This window comes from Mesoplodon mirus (genome assembly GCF_964341445.2).
Source record: "Mesoplodon mirus genome assembly, chromosome: 13".
NCBI classification, from domain to species: domain Eukaryota; kingdom Metazoa; phylum Chordata; class Mammalia; order Artiodactyla; family Ziphiidae; genus Mesoplodon; species Mesoplodon mirus.
Genome location: NC_138989.1, coordinates 29,013,054 through 29,033,950, shown reverse-complemented (window position 1 = coordinate 29,033,950; position 20,897 = coordinate 29,013,054). Strand labels below are relative to the sequence as shown.

The window sequence follows — 20,897 nt, the reverse complement described above, 5'->3', positions numbered from 1 at the left end:
GCGAAAAGACAAACATTCCCATTTGTGCTTTTAGTTGTGAAAGTGCAACATAGCTTTAAATATCTTTCCTGGAAGCTTCTCCTTACACAACAGCCCAGTGGGTGAAAAGAAGGGCTGGAAGAAAAGATGATCAGGTCCAAAAGATCCAGAGATGTGCAGGGGAGGGGCAGGCAAGCTGTAAGCGCCAGGGGGAGGTGAGGAGGTGACCTGAGGGTCTCTTACAGGAAGGGGAGGGGGAGTCCCCAAGGTGGACAGAGCTTGTTGTCAGGGGTCCAAGGTCCAAGCAGGAGATACGACAGGGAGAGGCGGTGGCCAAGGAGAGCAGGAAACAAGAAGTGGGGGCTGCCCAGGGAGAGGCTCCAGCTCCTAGGAAGGCTGGGGCCGGGGACCCACAGCAGTGTCCAAACCACAGGGAAACAAAGTTCCATGACTGGAACCAAAGGTCAGAGTTTAGAGCAGGGACACACAAAATTAAATCTTTTCCACGAATGATATTGCAAAGCAAAGACAAGGATAACTAATCAGTGGACACAAGTTCTGGCCTATAACATATTTATCACAAAAAAATGTACCCTGGCATGTATATCAACGCTCATGGGATTCATCACCCACAAGGCACTGAAAACTACCAATCAACCTCTGGATGTGCAGGCGGGGCGTCCTCTGGGGCTCGAGTGTCCCAGGAAACCCCACCTCTCTGGTGCACAGCTCAGGTCCAAGCTGCAGATCCAGGGCTTTTGCCCTAAGGCCGGTTGCATCAGTGGCTTCTCTGCCCTCCAGCCTAGAAGTCAGTACCCGAGGCTCCCAGCCTGGATGGCAGATCCCACGTCTTGCCAGGACTCCTCGGTTCAGCCAGCCAGCCAGCCCTGCCTGTGCTTTCCTGGGGGTCGGCTCTGCCTGTGCAAACAGGTCCTGTCGAATTCTCCTTCAGCCGTTTCCACAAGCCTTCACTCTCACACACTCACGGGCAGCCTGCTTCCTTAATATTAACATGAAAATAGTAAGCATCATGGCGATCACTATTTGTTCCAGCACATCACATTATTATAAATGTTATTTTTCGTCTGTTGTAGACGTTACTAAACCTCGCGAGGATTATAGTCAGGACCTAACGGTGTCCAGGACGCAGTAAGGACTGTTGAAGAAAACAGGGAATAAATCAATGAATCATCACTGAAGACTTAAACAGTATCCTATGATGGGAGCAGGTGGGACCCAGCGGCTGACCTTAGCAGGCTTGCTGCCAGTGAGCGGGTCTGAGGGCCAGGCAAGGTCCCGGGGACGGTTCCTGGGGAAATGCACGGCCAATTTTCCCCGTACTTCTCACCCCCTTCAGCATGGTGCTCTGTTTGCCCCTCTCTGTGTCCCTCTCCCCTTTTCTCCTCCTGCCCTCTTCTCTCTTTCCTGACTAAAAGGTGGAACTTACTGTTTGTTCTATCAACTAAGTCAATATTTGATTTTAAATAAAAGGTGGCTGAGTATATATTTCTCCATCATACACACACACAAAAAAACAACTACCTTCCAAATCACATAATCACTTACATCAGTTTCTATTTTGCTTAGTGTACCCTTAATTTTTTAGAGCCCAGTGGTCTCAAGCAAGCAAGCAAGGTTGCCTTCTACAACACGGGACGGAGATGTGAGTTTATGGGGTACCAACCACACATGCCGAGCGCCTGCTCTGTACGGGGCGCCAAGAGAGAAAGAAGACTTTCCATATCCCCCCACAATATGCCCAGCGACCCTGCGGGGCTGCAATTACAGCCCACGTCTCCCTGCGGCAGAGCCGAAATGGACCCCACCTGCCCGACCTCAGACTCCCTGCGGCACTGACCTTTCTTAGTGGTGAGTTATGTGCCCCAATGTCCCCAAGGAGAAGACACAGCAAAAGTCACAGAGAAGGGGACAGACAACACTACAGTTCTCCTGCGGGGGGTGCAGATGGAATGGCAGGGGGAGGCATGCTGGGCAGAGCCAGTGGGAAAGCACCACCCATTCCCCTCCCAGCCCCCCGGCTGGGGGCCATCCTGCAGCTCCCGGGACACCTCTACCTGGATGGGCTCCAGCCTGCAGTCCCCGCAAAGGCCTTCCTCTTAGAGGGAGGGACATCAGGGCTAAGAAAAGACAGCAGGAAGTGTGTCCAAATGTTATTAATTAATTAATGGTGTTTGGGGGTTGGATGTTGCCTTTTGTTAGTTTTCAGTCTTTTCCAACTTTTCTGAAGCTTGTCTATTACTCTCCTTTTTAAAAATTGTGGTAAAAAGCACATCACCTGAAATGTACCATTGTGGCCGTTTTTAAGTGTTCAGTTCAGTGGTGTTCACTTCATCCACATTGCTGGGTACAGATCTCCAGGATTTCATATCTTGCAAAACTCATCCTTTAGTTTTTTGGGGTTTTTAAAAATTTATTTATTTATTTATTTGGCTGTGTTGGGTCTTCGTTGCTGCGTGCAGGCTTTCTCTAGTTGCGGCGAGTGGGGGTTACTCTTTGTTGCGATGCTCAGGCTCTAGGCACGCAGGCTTCAGTAGTTGTGGCTCGCGGGCTCTAGAGCACAGGCTCAGTAGTTGTGGCACATGGGCTTAGTTGCTCCGCGGCATGTGGGATCTTCCAGGACCAGGGCTCGAACCCGTGTCCCCTGCATTGTCAGGTGGATTCTTAACCGCTGTGCCACCAGGGAAGCCCCATCTTTAGTTTTTAATGGAAAAATAATAATAAAGACTATTTAAAAAAATATTACCTGCCCAAGGCCAGTCCTGAAAGCTGCTGGGCCTCAGCTGGTTTAAAAAACCCTGGTGAAGGCATGTCTCCTCACCTCCCTTGCCCCAGCCCCTGATGGGAACCCTCCAGAGCTGGTCTCAGTTGGCGGCCCCCGGACCCCCACCCCATCCAGCGCTGTGTCCCCTCCACCCTCCTCACTGATGGCTGCTGCCTCCGCCCCAGCCCCGCACACCCTGCCTGTGTGTCTGAGATAAGGAGCTGGGGCGTGGGGAAGCTCTGGACACCTGGCTGCAGAGCCCTTGACCCCCACGTGCTGCAGAGGGAGAAACGGGCTCCGTGGTCACACAGCTTGTCAGGGGGTCACGGGGGACCAGATCCCATGGTTCTGTCACCCTGTTCAGAGCCCATCCTTTTACAAGAAGCTGAAGACGGTTACACTGGGACGGGGATCAGAGAAGGTGGTCAGGATGGAGCTGACTCCATGTTTTGGAAAATAAGGAATGCAGAGGGTGAGGCTTGGCTGCTGAAAGCCATTGGGTTAGTTACAGGTGAGACATTGTTCCTCTTTGCTACAGAACGTGGTAACAATTCCGTTCTCATCCGATCACATCTGTTATAAATTTGATTTTCTAGACAGCTTTATACATGAATTTCTTCTTCAGTGTGCACTCTACTCCTTAAAAACTACTCACTACTTCCTTAAAAACAGATGACTCAGGACTATCAGATTGCACTTTAGGTGAGCTGGGTTTTGTCTGATGTAACTTAGGATGGGTGTTGATCAGTCGCAGGATGTGAGAGCTGGCAGGGAATTTAAAGACCGTCTGGTCCTACTCACTCACCTGCAAATGAGGAGACTGACTTGTCTGAATCTAGAGCTTCCAGGAGGCAGGGTTGAGCATCTCGTCAGTTTCAATTCACTTCCTGCGCGGGCTTAGAACAAAACAGGCTGCAGTCACCCTCTGTGCGGCCTTCCTCTGGCCCTCCAGGGGTTTACCATCACACATCCCACCCTGTCTGGACTCTTGTCTAGAAAAGGCACAGAAAATGGAGTTGTACTTTTATTCCCAACCCCTGCACAAGATCGGCCGAGGTGGGGTGTGTGTGTGTGGGGGGTGCCGGTCACCTGTTCACCACCGTCCGGATGAACCCAACACAGAGGCAGGTGGGGCGGGCAGAGCTGCAAGTGAGAGCCCGGCCTCCTTTGATGTCCAGTTGTCCTACTAGTTGGGCAGCCTGGCTGTTGACTGCATCCCAGCCAACACAGTGCCGGCACGGGACAGACACACAGCTCACGCTGGTGGGTTGGTTGGACCCGAAGGAGCTGTGTCCCCAGCTGCCTGGTAACCATCATGGAAGGAATAGGGATTCACATGCCATCCCCACACACACTTGGCTCCTGTGGACCAAGGGAACCTGCCCTGGTTTTGAAGACCTCCAGCCTTTGGAAGCCCTTCGGGGACATCCTCCTTGTCCCTGGGAGCTGCCATCCTGGCCTCCAGCCACTCCACACTCCTCTGACCCTCTCTGTTCCCAGTCAGGGAGCAAAGCCTGTCACCACGCCATCACCTAGAGAGCCCTGGGACTGTTGCCGGCTGGCTGTGCCCCCCACTGGCCGGCTAAATCCTTTAGTTGATTCTCCACCACCACAATTTTATTTGCAGTTTCCAAACCGACGGGAGAGTTGAAAGAACAATCCCGAAGCAAAATGCACACCCACACCTTGTCTGGGCTGGGCTTTGTGAACACTCAGCCACGTTTCTTCCCCTCTGAGCACACACGCCCACCCTTCCTATGAAGCACGTGAAAGCAGGCTGCTTGTACCCCCGACATCTCATTATCACACTTAAAATAACATCGGTTAGACATGATCCACGCTCCACACCTGTTCTCCAAAGGCCTGTTGGAGATGAAAACAACCGCAGCACTTGGATCCCATCAGGGCCGCTGTCTCTCCCTCGCGGTTCTTTCCCCTCCCTTCATCTTTTTAAAATCCTGAACAATCTTTGTGGCTTTATTCTGAACTCTCTTCGAGTTTCCCAGATCTTCTGTAATCAGATTTACACAGAAATAATAGGCCCTGCACCCCGTGACTTGCTCATCCAGCAAGGCAGCCCCTCGGAGGCCCCCACTCTGGCCACCTTCCCCGTTGGGAAAGGGAGGCTCTTCATCATAAAGTAAAACTGGAGGTGGTTGCTGCTGTTTGAGATGCTGAGCCTGGAAAGGCTGGTCTCATTTTTCAATGGAATAACTGAAATCCATGAGGCAGAGGGCAGCTCATCAGGCAGAGGGCCGAATGGTCTAACCCGCACACCACCCCAAGCATTAGGTGCTCTGTGACCCTGTGTTACAGGGTCTGGGTCTCTGGCCCGGCCGTGATCACGTGAGGCATGCAGTCAGGCCCTGACCTCCGGGGGCCTCGCACTGGGCAGGGCCGCAGCCCCTGGGCCTCTGGAATAAGTGTTCCTCTCACATCCACTTGGCCTGTGAGCCTGGTGTTCTGGTTGGTCAAATATTTGTTTAAATACTATATATGAAATATGACTTTTCCAAAGAATTAGAACCCAAGAAAATTTACTTTCCTAGAGAGCACGACGGGGGCCAGTATATAATAGGTCTGCAGGCTCCACTTGTAACCAGGACCCTCACGTGGACCCACCAGCCACATTCAGGCTCCACGGACATGGGCCCAGGGCCCACTCACTAGATGAGCAGGACCTGAGCTCCCCTTTGCAGAACTTCCAGGGAGGGAGCTTTGACAGCTTCAAAATGACTTTGTTGAAGGTGCAGATGGCGAAAAAGCCCAAGAGTCAGCTCAGAGCCTCGGCACTCAGCACTCGGTGGCCCCTTCCCGCTTGTCCCAGGAATCCAGGACCCCCCGCCCCGCCCCCGCTCCACGGCACCGCCCAGCCTCCACTCCCGGTCCCAGCACCTGCCCCTGCCTGACAGAGCATGGGTAGACAGCCACATCACATCAAGAGTCACATCACATAGAAGCACAATGGTCCCATGTCATTACACTTGCCAAAACCTAGGGTTTTAGCTGCAAATAAGGCCACAGGTGGCTATCACCAGCCTGGTCCCAGAGCTTGACCTGGTCCCTTGGGGTCTTTCTCCAGGGGCTCCTCAGGATTTGGAGAGGACAGGATGGAACCTACCTCCCCATCACCATGACTTTCAGACACAGGCAGGGAGCAGTGAGACCTGTCCCCGGGGTTGGGAGGCTTTTTCCCACCTATATCCAGACCCGGGCAGTGGCCCCAGGTCCTTACCCCGCGTGGTGACCATGGAGGAAACAGGGCAGGGCAAGGGGCTGTGGGAGGTGGAAAGCGAGCAGACAGGAGGCGAGGACCCAGAACTCTGTCCAGATGGGGCCCTGGGTGGCGCCCCTCCCACTTGGGGCCACTGGGACCTCAGGACTCCCTGCCCAGACATCCCTGAGCTTGCTTCAGGGCCCCCAACTCCCACTAGTGACTGTGAAATGGAAGGTGGCCCAGGGATGGCCATAGTGGGGGGGGGAGAAGAGATGGACCAAGGGTTGGTGTGCACAGGAGATGCTTCCCTCGTGGGACGCAGGAATGGTTTCCGCAAGCCTGATTTGTAGCTGCTGTGTCTTTAGCCTGCCTGTGCCCTTGCTTGGGCCCCATCCGTGTTAGGGGCAGTGGACCCTTTCACTCCCACCTGCCTCCGCGGCAGTGACACCTAAACTTGGAGGGGTGGCGTGCAGATTCTGTACAAAAGCGTCTAGCAGTGAGCCTTCGTCACCTCCCCCTCCCCCCTCATGGTGCAGGGGTCAGGCTGTGCCGCTGGTCAGCAGGGAGAGTCCATCAGAAACTCCAGTAAATCAGCCTCCCCCCCCATCAAATCCAGGTGTCCCTGAGGCCATGCTGACACCTATTCTCTGGCTCCAGTGAACACCTTGGACTCAAATTCCACCCAAGGACTAGCCTTGGTGAGGTGGCCATTTCAACAAAGCACTGAAGCTGCCGACGTGGGCACTTCTTTTTACTCAGGGGCTTGATTCCGCAGGGACTGAGTGACCAGGCTCTTCCAGGAACCACAGGCCCTCCCTCCACTCCCTGCACCAGACTCAGCACCAGCACACAGATAAAGGGAGCATTTCTTTGGAGTCAATAATTAAACTGAGCGACGGCAACACGCAGGCTAAGCAAGGGTGCTGGGTTGTCTCGGGTCCTGACTGGGGGCCTGGGCAGGGCTGTGCCCCCTAACCTGCTTCCCCAGGTGCCCTGTGTGTAAGGAGAGGTATGGGAACCTACAGGAAGGCAGAGAAGCAGCATTGCAGGGGAGGGTGAGGGGGACAGGGCAGGGATCTTAAGGTTAAAGAAACTGACCCCTGAAATTGGGAACGTTTGAAAAACTCCAGAAGAAAACATTTTAAGTTCTCCACTTCTTTCAAACCACACACACACACACACACACACACACACACACGCGCGCACTCGCGTTAGGATTTCCCCAGTTTTCACGCATCTAAAAGGAAACTGGTGGTGCCAATGACAGAAGGGTTGCTTCTTCATCATGGGGCATTTCCACTTGGCTTGGGGTGGGGTGGGGCACAGCCCCCAGTTTCCACACTCTCCTCACCTGAAGTGTTCACGGGGAAACTCACACACACTCAGACTGAAGGTGCCAGGGCCTCAGATCCCCCAGGACAACCCTTTCCTTTTACAGACGCACAAACCCAAGCCCAGAGGATCTGAGGTAGCACGGAGCTAGTTGGAAACGGAGTCGGGACTGAAATCCAAGTCACCCTGACTCACTGCAAAGTGGTCATTCCTTTCCACCATAGAGGACCGCTTGGAAGGGCGACCACCACACCTGAGAGCCTAATTCACGCCCAGAAGTGACCTCGACTCTCACCTGGCACACAGGCATTTGTGGCACAGAAATACCTGTGAGCCGCCTGGTCAGCTGGGCTGCCCACAGGAGTGGCCTGGAGAATCCTGGGTGTCAGGTGGAGCTGTGCCCCTGGGAGGCTGGCAGCGGGGGCCCAGGCTGCTGGGGTGACAGCCCCTGGGGGTTGAGGACCACGGAGAAGGTAGGGTGGGGGACCCAGAACCCTGATGCCAGCAGCTAAGGAGTAAAGACTGTTTACCTGCTGGAGGGGCTGTGGGCAAACACTGGGGAAGGGGAGGGCGGGGGTTCAGAAAGGTCAGGCTGCACCTTGTAAAAGGAACAGGAAACCAAGCTTTGCACAGCAGAACTGTCTCCTGGGCCGGGGGAGGGCTTACCTCATTCCACAGGGAACCTCCGACTTTCCGTGGCCCCAGCGGAGAGAGAAGACACACGAGCTCCATAAGATTGAAGTTTCCTCCCTCCTCCAGCTTCGCACTTATTCACACGCAGGAGGTCCGCGTCCACACCCCCTCCCAACAGCAAGGGAGGCCCCGACCCAGCGATGGGGAAAGTAAGGGAACCGGGCGGAGAACCCAGACCCCTGCCCCTTCCGGGGCCGACAAAGAGCCTTTCCTCCCAGATTCCGGATGGAGAGGCTGCGTAAACCGTGCAGGGCGGGTGTGTGTGTGTGTTCGTTTCCAGGTCCAGCCATGTGTTCACTTTAATCAAACTCCATCACAAACTGTTCCAAGTGCTCAGAACCGAAGGGCACCTGTATTTCGAGACGGAGATACAGCAGGGCGGAGACGTAAGAACCCGTGCCGGAGCCTGAGTCGGGGGGCGGGGGTCAGAGTCGCCCCGAAAAACTCCACTCCCGTGTCCCACAGCCCTCTACACGCTGGGTTTGAACCCGTGGCGGGCGGGGACAATGAGCACCCCTAGGCCCGCGGTCCGGAAACCCGCGAGGGGTCTCCGGTTTCCCTCCGCGAGGGGCAGCAAAGGGGTGGGGGGCGAGCTTGTCCTTCCCGTCCGCCGCCCGCCCGCTGCGTCTCCGCCCCTACCCACTCGGGTGGGCGCCCCAAGGACCGGCTCTTTCCCGGCCCGGCCCCCAGCAGGGGTCCCTCCACTGTCCCTGGTCTGTTCTCCCTTCTGGGACCGCGCAGGGTCGAGGCGGCCCGGGAAGAACGGCCCCTGGGTGGGGAGCCCAGGGCGCGCAGGCTGCGGGAAGGAGCGGAGGGAGGCGCACCGACCGCTGGGGACCCGGGGTGGGGGCAGGGGGAAGGCGCAAGGACCGCGGGGGCGAGGGGGCGAGGGGGCGAGGGGGTGAAAGGCGGGAGCTGGGAAGACCCGGCCTGGCCCGGGGAGATGGGGGAGGGCGCACGGGGGGGCGGGGGCGGAAGGGGAGCGGCCGGGGGGGGCGGCGGGCCCGGCCATTGGCCAGGGCGGCTGGGGGAGGGTCGGGGAGGGGCGGCTGGCGCCGAGTCCAGGGCGCCGAGCGGCTGGGCCCGCAGTCGCCGCGCTGTCCGAGCAGCGAGCGCCGAGCTCGCGCCATGAGGGAGATCGTGCACATCCAAGCGGGCCAGTGCGGGAACCAGATCGGCACCAAGGTGGGCGCGGGCCGGGCCGGGCTCCCTGCGGGTGGGCGGCCCGCCCCTCCCTAATCCCTCGGGCCGGGGCAGCACGGGAGGACCGGCGCGGCCGAGGGGGACGTCACAGCGGGACCCGGCCCCGCTCCCCGTCCCCGCGGCCCCAGAGCTACCGCTGGCAGCTCAGGCGCGCCTGGAATTCTGCGGCCGCTCCCCGCGCGCCGGCCCTAGGGGAGCCGCGGGTGCCAGGGCCCCGGGCTGACCGTCTGTCCTCCGCCCCGCCCTTTGCAAGTTTTGGGAAGTGATCAGCGACGAACATGGCATCGACCCTGCTGGAGGCTACGTGGGTGACTCGACGCTCCAACTGGAGAGGATCAACGTCTACTACAATGAGTCATCGTGTGAGTGGCGCGGCGCGACCCCGCCCTTCCCCCCATCCCCGGCCATCCCTCTCTGGGACCCCGGCCATCCCTCTCTGGGACCCCGGCATCGCCCTGTGGGACCCCGGCCATGCTCCCCCTCCTCAACCCGCGGGGCCGCCCGGCGCGTGGGTGGTTCACTCTGTGGGTGGTTCTGGAAAAATCCTCCCAGATGTAGCCGGACGCCCGGCTCCTCCCTCGCTCCCGCTGGGGCGGGAAATCCGACGTCGGTTGATTTCAAACAGCATCTCGTCCTCCCCGGCGGGTCCGAGCTCTTGAAGCGGACCCGTTGCTGCTGTGAAATCAGCTTAATGGGTCATGTCGGGCTCTTATTAAAATTTATTTTATCTTCTAAGATTTTATTTCTTAATGAAGGTTTTTGGTTAAAACTTTGAAAAACACTACCTCAAATGATTTTTCTGGCCCTTTGCAGACCTCCAAAAAGACTTTACATCCCCTGGAAGCTGCAACTGCAGACAGGGAGGGTCGTTGTCTGGTGGAGTTTAGTAAAAATTCCAGGTTGTGGTTTATCCAAGTTTGAGAATAGTATCACCCGTGTCCTGGGTAGCTACATCTATATGGTGGTTACATTATACTTTATTTTTGTAACAATGTTTATTATAAAAGTGATACATGCCCTTCGCAAGACAACACAAAACTAAGACATTGAAAGAACACCCAGGCAGTGACAGGAGCTGCCCTTCCATACACGTGTCCCCGGCCCCAGAGGTAATCACGCTCTGTCTTTGGAGTTACTGCTGCTTGTCCACATGAGAGCTGGGAAGAACAGGACACATAAATTACTGGATATTAAAAAGGTCTGGAACAGCAGGACATGGATGGTGAGATTCCTGGATGGAACTGAGAAGAGGGCAATATACATGGCACTTGCTGGTCACCCTCAGGCCTAGCCTGGTGACATTCTTTCTTCAGCCTGGGTGTGTGCGTAGCAGGATGGGTTGTAGAGCAGTTCCCAATGCAGTCCTAGTGACCCCACCCTCATGGGGACAGTTTCTTGCCCAGTTGGTGTGAGTGTGTGCTTACAGATGAAACGGCACACGGCCACACTTGTCCATAAATGAGACAGTCTCCCGGGAAACAGCCGTGGACGCACCTGGAACAGGTGCTCAGACTCGCTCGTGGGTTCACGTGCGTGTGAGGGAGGGAGGTGCCAAAGTGTCCCAGCAGCTCAGCCACTCGCTGCAGCAAGTACGATTTCCGTGGAGCTAAAAAGTAGAACTGCCCATGGGTGAGAACTGGAAAATACAGGCGGCAGGAGGTCGGGAGACCTCGTTTCTCGTCCTGCCTTTTCCAGGAACTTCCTGTGCCCTGTGCCGGGCTGGCTTCCTCATCCGGACAAGTCCACGGTGGACTGTGTTCTCTGGGGCTCCCCTCCCCCAGGGCTGAGATTCTGTGACTCTAAGAAAGCCCGCTCTGTACATCCCAGGCGGCTGTGCTGGTGGGACTTGCTCCTGGGAAGTCCATTGCCTTAGGAACCAGAGATTGACCCTTGTGGGTGGGCTCTGTTCTCTTCCAGCTCAGAAGTATGTGCCCAGGGCCGCCCTGGTGGACTTGGAGCCGGGCACCATGGACAGTGTGCGGTCTGGGCCTTTCGGGCAGCTCTTCCGGCCTGACAACTTCATCTTCGGTAGGTTCCATCTTTCCTGCTTTCTTCTTCCTCTTTTTTATTTTTTAAACATCCAGCTAATTTGGGTGCAAGATTAAAAACATCACGTGGTGTAGAAAAGCTTAGAATGGAAATCAGCAGTCCCCAGCCCCATCATAGGCAGCCTCTTTAAGAAAAGTACCCTCTGGGCTTCCCTGGTGGCGCAGTGGTTGAGAGTCTGCCTGCCGATGCAGGGGACACGGGGTTCATGCCCCGGTCTGGGAAGATCCCACATGCCGCGGAGCGGCTGGGCCCGTGAGCCATGGCTGCTGAGCCTGCGCGTCTGGAGCCTGTGCTCCACAACGGGAGAGACCACAACAGAGAGAGGCCTGCGTACCGGGGAAAAAAAAAAAAAAAAAAAAAGAAAAGTACCCTCTTGGGGAAAAGTAACCTTTGATTCTCTAAATGAAATGCTTACTGGTGATAGTTCTTGATTTTGAAAATTTTTAGACATTAACTTCTTTTTCCCTCTCATAAATGACTATCCTAATATAATAATAATAATTTGTCTTTGGTTTTTATGTTGCTCATCTTTTAACTTCAGTGTGTTTATATTTCTTCTTCCATCATCTATAGACAGTTGTTCTGCTTTCTTTCCGAAGGTTGGTGCCATATGAATTTATTAGTTTTATTGGATTTGGGCAAATCTTCCTTCCTCCTTCCTCCACCCAGAAAATGATGGCAGTGCCTGTTCCTCTGCAAACTCCTAAAGAAAATTATATAAAATTAAACGAAGTGGCACTCTGTTAGTGTGACCATCCTCTTTCACCTTGGAGCCATGGTTTTGGGAGTCAAGGCTACTTCAAAGTGTACAAGAGGAGGCAGAATCTTGGAAGATTTTATTGGTACATGAATTGATTCCTTTGTATTAGAATCAGGCAGTGACCTGTTACAAAGGTACAGCGAGGTGCCTTCAGCGAGGCACATGTTCACAAAGTTCATGAGTCCTCTTGGTATCATCCCCTTCCCCATCACAATGACAACCTACACAAGCAATGGGACAGGCGAAGCTTCTGATAATTTGTTCAAGGGTTTTTGTCACCTTTGATATTTCAAATAGACCAGGGCGAAGGTCTCTGGTGCCCCTTTTATTACATCAAAAAATCTAAATTACCAGTATTTTTAGAGTCTACAAATGGGGACATTTATATTCTTTACCTCTTGCTGAACTAGACTTTTCATAATTGTTCTCAAGGAAAGATGCTTCAAGATCCTACCATCCAATATGGTAGCCACTAGCTACATGTGGCTATTTAAATTTAATTAAAGTTAAATAAAATCAGTCTACTTCCTCAGTTGTACTCGACATACCCAGTGCTCAATAGCCAAGTGTGGCTAGTGGCTACCATATTGGACAGTGCAAAGATACAACAGTCCCATCACTGCAGAAAGTTGTATCAGACAGCAGTGCTCACAGCCTTAGTAGAGATATTCCACCAAATTAGGGGAACGAAGATGGTACTGATGTGAAATAGCTTTAATAGAAAATTTTAAAAGTTGACACTATTTTTAACTAAGAAAATAACATGTTTGCCATGGGGCATGGAGAGGACCCAGAATGTCTGAACGCACTGTGGTGTGCTGTTAGGCTCAACAATTGTTTTAAAGCCATTCTCCAGTTAATAAAAGAGGCCAAGTTGCCTGTGAATGGAGATGGTTCACCCCCATTGCCTTCAGAGTTGGTGAATTAAAAAAAGTGTCATTCCATTTTCAGATATAGTTTGAAGTAGTTTAAAAAAAAACACTGACTTGAAGTTAAGTGTAATTTTAAAAGTAGAAGTTCTCTGTATTTGAGTTTTAAACATGAATATGCTTTAGAAAACCCCAGCTTTTTCTTAACAAACTGCTCGTTGCATAGCAGTCATGCCTATTAGTGGGAGAGAGTTTTGTGGGACAAAGCGAAGCACCAGGAAGGTTGACCTTAGGCCTCTCTGTACGTGTAACTTTCTCTTCCAGATTCAGGGCTGGAGGGGAGTCCGGGAGCACGTAGCCCCAAGCTCTACCCCACACCCCGTGTGAGCTGGAGGTGAACCAGGGGTGGGCTCTGAGGCCCCTGGGATCTGTTGCAGTTTCGTGTTCTACAATCTGGAGCCACTGGTTAATGTCCCAACCTCTATTGCAGAAGATGTTCAACTCCTGACCCCCAAATATTTAACTGGGAACGTCTGTTGCTATGAGACAGTGGCAAAATATTTTCAGAAGCCTCCAGCTTCCTTCTTTTGTTGATGGCCGAGAAAACCTCATGGCTGATCATGCTGTAAACACCGAGGAAGCCAAGTGGATGGAGTGAGCTGGAGGGAGGGGAGGGTCAAGGCCAAGGGGCTTCACTGGCTGTGGCTGCCTGTCGCGGGTGTCCCCACTGCCCTCCGGTCATTGGTTTCCACGCTGTTTAGTGAAATCATTCTTAGTCCCTTGGGGCAGCTGAAGGTGCATCTGCTCTTCACCAAGCTCCAGGCGGGAGGCTGGCCTGGCGCGTTCTGGCTTGGTGGGGAGGTGCGAGAGTCGTGGGGGCCTAGGAAGGATGTGATGGTTTTCCAGCCTCATACGAGGTTTCACCGTACAGGGAGTCTGTGTTCCTGAGCGAGAATGCAGTTACCTCCTGGGGGGGAAACGCCCCAAGGGGCCGTGGCAGGACTCAAGGCTGCCTCTCTGTAGTCTGTCCATCTCTGCCCCCGGCTTGACGGCCTCGGTGATGTCACCAGTCCTCTGCTCATAGATATTTAGCTCCTGACCTTTTCACTATTACAAACTACTCCCTGGTGAGTCTCTGTCCCCATGTCATTCTGCACGTTTTGGGTAGACTCGCTGAGTCAATGGGACCAACTTTGATCCTTGTCGCTGACTTGCCCCCTGTGGAGGCCCATCCTCCTCATGCCCCCAGTGGCTCCAGCGTGTGTGGGAGGGCCTTGCCCCAGACCCCCGTCAGCACAGTGTTACCAAGCTTTTGAGCTCTGTCAGCTTCATGGAGGGTAATCGAATCTCCTTATTTAGTTTGCATTTCCCTCATGAGGAGTATGCCATGGGTTTGTTACATGCACTTCCCTCCCTGTGATCTGTGCTTATATCTTTGCCATCTTCCTAAAGGCTATCGTTGTCCTTATGGATTTGTAGGACTTGTTTAGATGCTTCCGAAGGGATTCCCTTGGTATAAGATACGAATCACTAATAGTCAGTACATCTTAAACTTACTGAAGAACCACAGAATTTCGGTGGTTCTTCTTTTACAGACTTGCACTTTACACCACAGGGCTTAGCACTGATAAATGCTGTGCAAGATCCAAAGACATTTGAGTTAAGACTCCTTCCCCATGTGTGAGGCCGCCCCCCGGGGTAACTGCAGAATCCAGGGGTGTCCGCGAACAGGCCCCGCCCCCAAGCGCCCAGAGCCTGCCTTCTGCTGTGGTGCTAGGCGGGTCTCCAGGGGCAGCCCCGGCTGTGTCACTGCCACAGCTCAGTTTCCCCCATCGGTGCACAGGGGTGGTGGTGAATTGTTACCACCAGTGGGTGTAGACAGAAATCAAGGGAATGTCTTTGGCGTAAGGGGGTCTTTACAGCGTGTGCCAGCAGTGCCTAGGCCCCTCTGCTCCTCTTGTTTTCTGAGTCCACCTGATGCAGCTGAATCCCCTGCCTGCTCCACCTTCAGCAGTGGGACCACCGTGGTCTCTTTTGTTCAATACGTAGGGAAAGTTTGATAAGGAGGCTGATGGATTTATTTTTAAATTTTTTATAATGCATGATTCTTTTCAAAACCAAATTTGATATACCCAAACTGAAGAAATACAATGCCTTTAAATAGCCTTCCTTGCTTCCTCAACAGCTGACCATTTTAGCCGCACCTTACACTGCCTAATTACCAGTTAATGAGAAATGTCAGTGCCTTGTCTTTTTATCTTTAAATCTCTGCATCATTTACTTTGGTTTTACTGCTTTTTGTAATTTACCTTACAGTGTACTCTAGAATTCAGTTCTCAGTGGTTTCTCTAATATTCCTTAAAATGCATATTAACATATTGATTTGAGTTGCAAATTAAAGTCATGTTTTTCTGACAGAAAGTAAGTCCAATCTACAGAATCGCTCTGATAATGAGGGCTGCCTTTGCCAGTTAGGTTACATGGCCAATAGTTTTTACAACCTGAATAAGCTAAATCTGCAACCTAAAAATTTTGACAAAAATATATTTAAAACATTTCGTGTATTTGCAAAGTTGTGTTGGAATTAAGATTTCAAATTTTCCAACCCTTTCTAAGTATACTGGACCACACAAAGAGCCTTTCATTGAAAAAGCATTAGGTAAGTCTTGGTGCAAAGCCTTTTGGACCAACAGAAGGAAAGTGTGATTGATGCAAGTCAGGTGTTTCCAATTCTCCTTTCCACAAAATTGAGTTTTGGGCTTAAAGATGATTAAAAATACTTTTTTTTTCTTTTTGGCCGTGCCACGTGGCATGTGGGATAGCCAGGGAAGTCCCTAAAAATACTTTCTGATGATAGATCACTATTTGATTTTTGGCATTTAACTCTGAAGATCAAATAATTCAATGACATTGTTAGAATACAATTGATTCCATTTACATATTTATGTGAACAAGACTTCTCAGTATTTATATACGTAAAAACAAAGAAAAAGGAATAAAATGGATGTCAAGTACTTCCCTGGTGGTCCAGTGGTTAAGACTCTGCACTTCCACTGCAGGGGGCACAGGTTCGATCCCTGGTCAGGGAAGATCCCACATGTGGTGTGGTGTGGCCAAAAAAAAAAGAAAAAAAAGGATGCCAAACCTTGTCTCATTCTGGCAATATCTGATGTTCACACTTGGATAAATGAACTAATTGAAAAGAATACAGTTATTGACATTTTAAACACCTTGTGATCATAGGAATTTTTTTTAAAAAATCAATTTCAACTTAGGATTTATTCCTGTTTTTTTTTTGTTGTTGTAGTTGTTTTTTGGCCACGCCACGCAGCTTGTGGGATCTTAGTTCCCCGACCAGGGATCAAACCCTGGCTACGGCAGTGAATCTGCCAAGCCCTAACCACTGGACCGCCAGGGGATTCCCTATTCCTGATTTTTACATGGACTCTGTGGGATACATTTAATAGAATGATGTAACATGTTTGTTTTCAAAAGGGAATACTTATAGTACCTTGGAAATGAAAATATCATTTGCAACTATTTGAATTTGCAACTATTTGAATTTGTGAAGACGTTAGATGTTAGCTTAATGTTGGGGTATGTAGTTTTTAAATATTTTCAGGGCTACAGAGCAGTGGTGTCTGAAGAGCACTGCATTACAGGAAATGTGCAGTGTCCAGAAAAGCAAAAATGAAAATAAGTTCCTCCCGGTCCTCTTTGCCAGATCTTTTTAAGTGCATCCATTCAAACAAACACAGGCCTGTGTATACAGCTTGGAAAAAATGCTTTGTCTACTGATGAAGCTTCCATTTTATAACGAAGTGAACTGAAAGTTAGGATTTTAAATTGAACAGCCAACCTTTCAGATTAAAAATTTCTTCCATAAAATAGAAATAAGCATGTTGGGGGAAATGCACCGTTGTTTAAAACAAACAAAAAACCCAAAACAGGCTAACGAGAAGGTCTCTTTCTAGTTACTTGAGCTCCTTGGAAAAAATACAAAGCCTTTCACACGTGTTAATCTTACCACGACTGACTGGAAGCAATTTGAGGGCAGGAATGACTTCCTGTGCTGGGTGTTTAATTACAGGTGCAAAATAGTGGGTGCTCAGAAACTTGCAACCGTAATTCTGGATGATGAACGAGAAGCCCCGTTAACGTGAGAGAGTATTACTGTTTCGAAAAGAAAGTATTTGTGCGTAGTACAGAATTCAGAGAGCCCAAAGGAGAGGGGAAAGCAATTTGTTTTTTAATGTATACTTTCTGTTCTCTTTGTCTTTTACCTTGTGGGAGAATTATCTACTTAAAAACAAGAATGGGGGGCTTCCCTGGTGGCGCAGTGGTTGAGAGTCCACCTGCCGATGCAGGGGACGCGGGTTCGTGCCCCGGTCCGTGAAGATCCCACATGCCGTGGAGCGGCTGGGCCCGTGAGCCATGGCCGCTGAGCCTGTGCGTCCAGAGCCTGTGCTCCACAACGGGAGAGGCCACAACAGTGAGAGGCCCGCGTATCGCAAAAAAAACGAAAAAAACAAAAAAACGAAACAATTCCAGGAATGGAATTACCAGGTCAGAACACGCGTACATCTTAAAACTGGCGGATTTTCCTTGTCTGAAGCAGCTGCCTGCCCTCCCGCGCTCCTGCAGTGCTGGGGGACCGGGGCCCACCCCTCACTCTATTATCTAATCGTTTCCTAACACATTTTAAATGTACTAACGGCCCCGCGCAGCTCCCCCAGCCCCATAGACCTGTTTGAAACGTGTCCCCTCTCTTGCTTGACTCCAGGACAGACCGGCGCCGGGAACAACTGGGCCAAAGGCCACTACACGGAGGGCGCCGAGCTGGTGGACTCGGTCCTGGACGTGGTGCGCAAGGAGTGCGAGCACTGCGACTGCCTGCAGGGCTTCCAGCTGACCCACTCGCTGGGTGGCGGCACCGGTTCTGGGATGGGCACTCTCCTCATCAGCAAGATCCGCGAGGAGTACCCCGACCGCATCATGAACACCTTCAGCGTGATGCCCTCTCCCAAGGTGTCGGACACGGTGGTGGAGCCCTACAACGCCACCCTCTCCGTGCACCAGCTGGTGGAGAACACGGACGAGACCTACTGCATCGACAACGAGGCCCTGTACGACATCTGCTTCCGCACCCTGAAACTGACCACGCCCACCTACGGGGACCTCAACCACCTGGTGTCGGCCACCATGAGTGGGGTCACCACCTCCCTGCGCTTCCCAGGCCAGCTCAACGCCGACTTGCGCAAGCTGGCCGTGAACATGGTGCCCTTCCCACGCCTGCACTTCTTCATGCCCGGCTTTGCCCCACTCACCGCCCGTGGCAGCCAGCAGTACCGGGCGCTGACGGTGCCCGAGCTCACCCAGCAGATGTTTGATGCCAAGAATATGATGGCGGCCTGTGACCCCCGCCACGGCCGCTACCTGACCGTGGCCGCCGTGTTCCGGGGCCCCATGTCCATGAAGGAGGTGGATGAGCAGATGCTGGCCATCCAGAACAAAAACAGCAGCTACTTCGTGGAGTGGATCCCCAACAACGTGAAGGTGGCCGTGTGCGACATCCCGCCGCGTGGCCTAAAGATGGCCGCCACCTTCATCGGCAACAGCACGGCCATCCAGGAGCTGTTCAAACGCATCTCGGAGCAGTTCTCGGCCATGTTCCGGCGCAAGGCCTTCCTGCACTGGTTCACGGGTGAGGGCATGGACGAGATGGAGTTCACTGAGGCCGAGAGCAACATGAACGACCTGGTGTCCGAGTACCAGCAGTACCAGGACGCCACGGCCGACGAGGGTGAGGAAGCTTTTGAGGACGACGAGGAGGAGGTCAACGAATAGAGGCGCGTCCCTGCCTTGGACGCCACGGCTCAGAGGTCCTTCCTCCAACCCTGGTGAGTCTCCTGGCCGCCGAGGGGAGCCCTGGTCTGAGTGTGTGGGGACGGGCCCCTCGCAGAGGCAGCGAGACTGTCCTGTCCGTCATCTGGGATGAAGGACATCAGAAGAGCGGGGACTGGCATCCCTACCCAAACATCAGACCAGAGAGGACTTGAAAGAACTCATGGGCCATAAATAAAGGGCTAAATAAATAAACCTCACCTTCTCTTAAGTGTTCAACCATGTCTGGGAATTAGGGGGTTAGAAACGGTGTGTTTCATCCTGTGATGACACCTGGAGCCGCAAGGTGCTGCCTCTTACTGGACGTGCAGCTCTGAACTCGGGAACAACCTGGTCACAATAAACCCTAAGTGCCCCTCTGTCTCTCCAGCCTCTGCTTCCCCGACAGCACCCGCCCCTTCCTGGGGTGCAGCCCTGACAGCCCACTCCACGCAGGGAGGGGCTTCTCTTCCGTTGGAGGCTCTCGGGCAGCCCTGAGATTCTTTAATTGGTGGTTATGGAAAGCAGCGCACCCCCAAATAAAAGCCCTTGTCCCCATTTGTACGTCCCCAGCACTTACGCCCCCACAAATCTTTCCTGCGTCCGGCCCTAGGCTAGTCCGCCCAGCCTCCCCTAACAACCTGGCTGAGATTTGGAGGAGCCACAGAAAATGACCCTCAGGCTTCCAGCCAAAGCTGGGGACACACAAGCTCAAGGTGGGTGCGGGGCCAGGTGGCGGCTCTGGGAGCTGCTGTGCTTCCTTCTGGGGGTGCAGGGCCAGCAGGCAGGCCCCGCACAGGATCCCCCGCCCCACCCCACCTCACGGTGTCCACTCCCTAAGATGCCTTTTAGGCTCAGCCTCCATGGGGTGAGCAGGCTCACTTCCCAGGTTCTGGCTTCTTCCCCCTGGAGGGCTCTGTGAGCCCAGCTGCTTCAGCCCAGGGAACACGAGCGTGTCACTGCAGGTGGAAGCATTTTAATGCTAGTGCTGGACCCCCTGCCCAGCCTCCCCACCCTTCGTGGGTCCCTGAGGAACTACCGAGCTGAGCCCCTGCCCCACGGTGGCCCTCTGTAATTCTGTGTCCGCTGCGCCTTGGACAAAGTGACCCACAAAACATGCAACATGGCTTGAACCTAGGTGAGATCCTGTTTTTGCAAAAATCTAACCATTTTGTGAGACTACGGTGAAAATCTCTCACCGCCCCCATCTATGCTGGACCCTCACTAGGTCTGACAGGTCTTGGAGGAGAGACGGGTGCCCTGAGCGCCTGCTGGAGGCCAAACCCGAGCCAGGCCCCGACACACTCATGTTCCACGGGTGTAGAGAGGAGCCGCACTGAGACTGCAGCGGCCACTCCAGGCCCCACTGGCCGCCAGCCATGCAGGACCTCATACAGCAGCGCAGGGGAGATGTGGGTCACCACCCGAGCGCCATCAGGCCTGACTCACGACTGGCACCACCCAAGAGGCTCAGCAGGGGTGGCGCACGCTGGCCTCCTCACCTAACAGCCTCGCTCAACAAGCGCCCAGAGCATCCCGTAAGGAAGGGAAGGGAGGCTGTGATCGGTACCCCTGCAGCCCCAGCTCCCGGGATGCTGTGGCCTGGCGAGCTGGAGCGTGGAAGAGCGGCCCCAGGATGGGCAGGGCGGCAGGGGCCGCCTGGGCCACCTGCCACCCCATCGGTCCAGTGCTCCTCCAGGACGCCAGCCGGTTCTGTGCCTGAAGTCTGACAAGTCACGTCCCACAACACATCTGCGTCAAGAACACACAAGTAAGTTGGAGTAACGCTGAAGGAGACAGCTAAAAAGTATTAAAAATGCAGAAATATGTGGTGCCTCCAAGTCCAAATAATGGCATTTGAAGACCTACATCTTCTTTGGGCCACCTTCTGGTGAGTTCTGACCTAGGTCTGCGGCACTGTGGACTCTGGCTTTTCTGGAACCACAATAGCACATCACTCCCTTCTAACAGTAACAGTGACCTCGCGGAAGGCGCAAGGCTTCCCAGCCCAGTGGCAGTGCCCTGCAGTCCAGCCTGCCAGCCCGCAGTCCAGCAGTGGTTATACATCCGCTGCAGACCCACACGTGGGACCAAGGCCCAGTCGTGGTCGGCCGAGTGAGGATGTGCTAT

The 20,897-nt window shown here is 53.2% G+C and overlaps 1 protein-coding gene and 1 long non-coding RNA gene across 3 annotated transcripts; one reads left to right on the top strand and one right to left on the bottom strand.

Moving 5' to 3' along the window:
• Positions 1–119: 119 nt before the first annotated feature.
• Positions 120–8,898, bottom strand: LOC309814899. 2 transcript variants are annotated; one of them, XR_014295771.1, is made up of 3 exons: positions 7,977–8,898; positions 3,567–3,753; positions 120–2,691 (listed from the first exon to the last, which is right to left on the bottom strand). It is a non-coding gene; the product is annotated as an uncharacterized lncRNA (long non-coding RNA). The 2 variants fall into 2 exon arrangements; XR_014295772.1 differs by having other exon boundaries at positions 3,567–3,657.
• A 173-nt stretch (positions 8,899–9,071) lies between these two features.
• TUBB6 (tubulin beta 6 class V) lies at positions 9,072–18,983 on the top strand. Its single transcript, XM_082640724.1, has 4 exons — positions 9,072–9,188; positions 9,460–9,568; positions 11,124–11,234; positions 17,668–18,983. Exons 1-4 carry the CDS (start codon positions 9,132–9,134, stop codon positions 18,729–18,731), a joined length of 1,341 nt encoding a protein of 446 aa, XP_082496850.1. The 5' UTR covers positions 9,072–9,131; the 3' UTR covers positions 18,732–18,983.
• The last annotated feature ends 1,914 nt before the right edge of the window (positions 18,984–20,897 follow it).

What these genes read in the sequence shown, in the direction of transcription:
- TUBB6 (XM_082640724.1), top strand. Translation starts at nt 9,132, where the DNA reads ATGAGGGAGATCGTGCACATCCAAGCGGGCCAGTGCGGGAACCAGATC. An exon ending in CTACTACAATGAGTCATCGT is followed by an intron (nt 9,569 to 11,123) that starts GTGAGTGGCGCG and finishes GTTCTCTTCCAG; the next exon opens with CTCAGAAGTATGTGCCCAGG. An exon ending in GCCTGACAACTTCATCTTCG is followed by an intron (nt 11,235 to 17,667) that starts GTAGGTTCCATC and finishes GCTTGACTCCAG; the next exon opens with GACAGACCGGCGCCGGGAAC.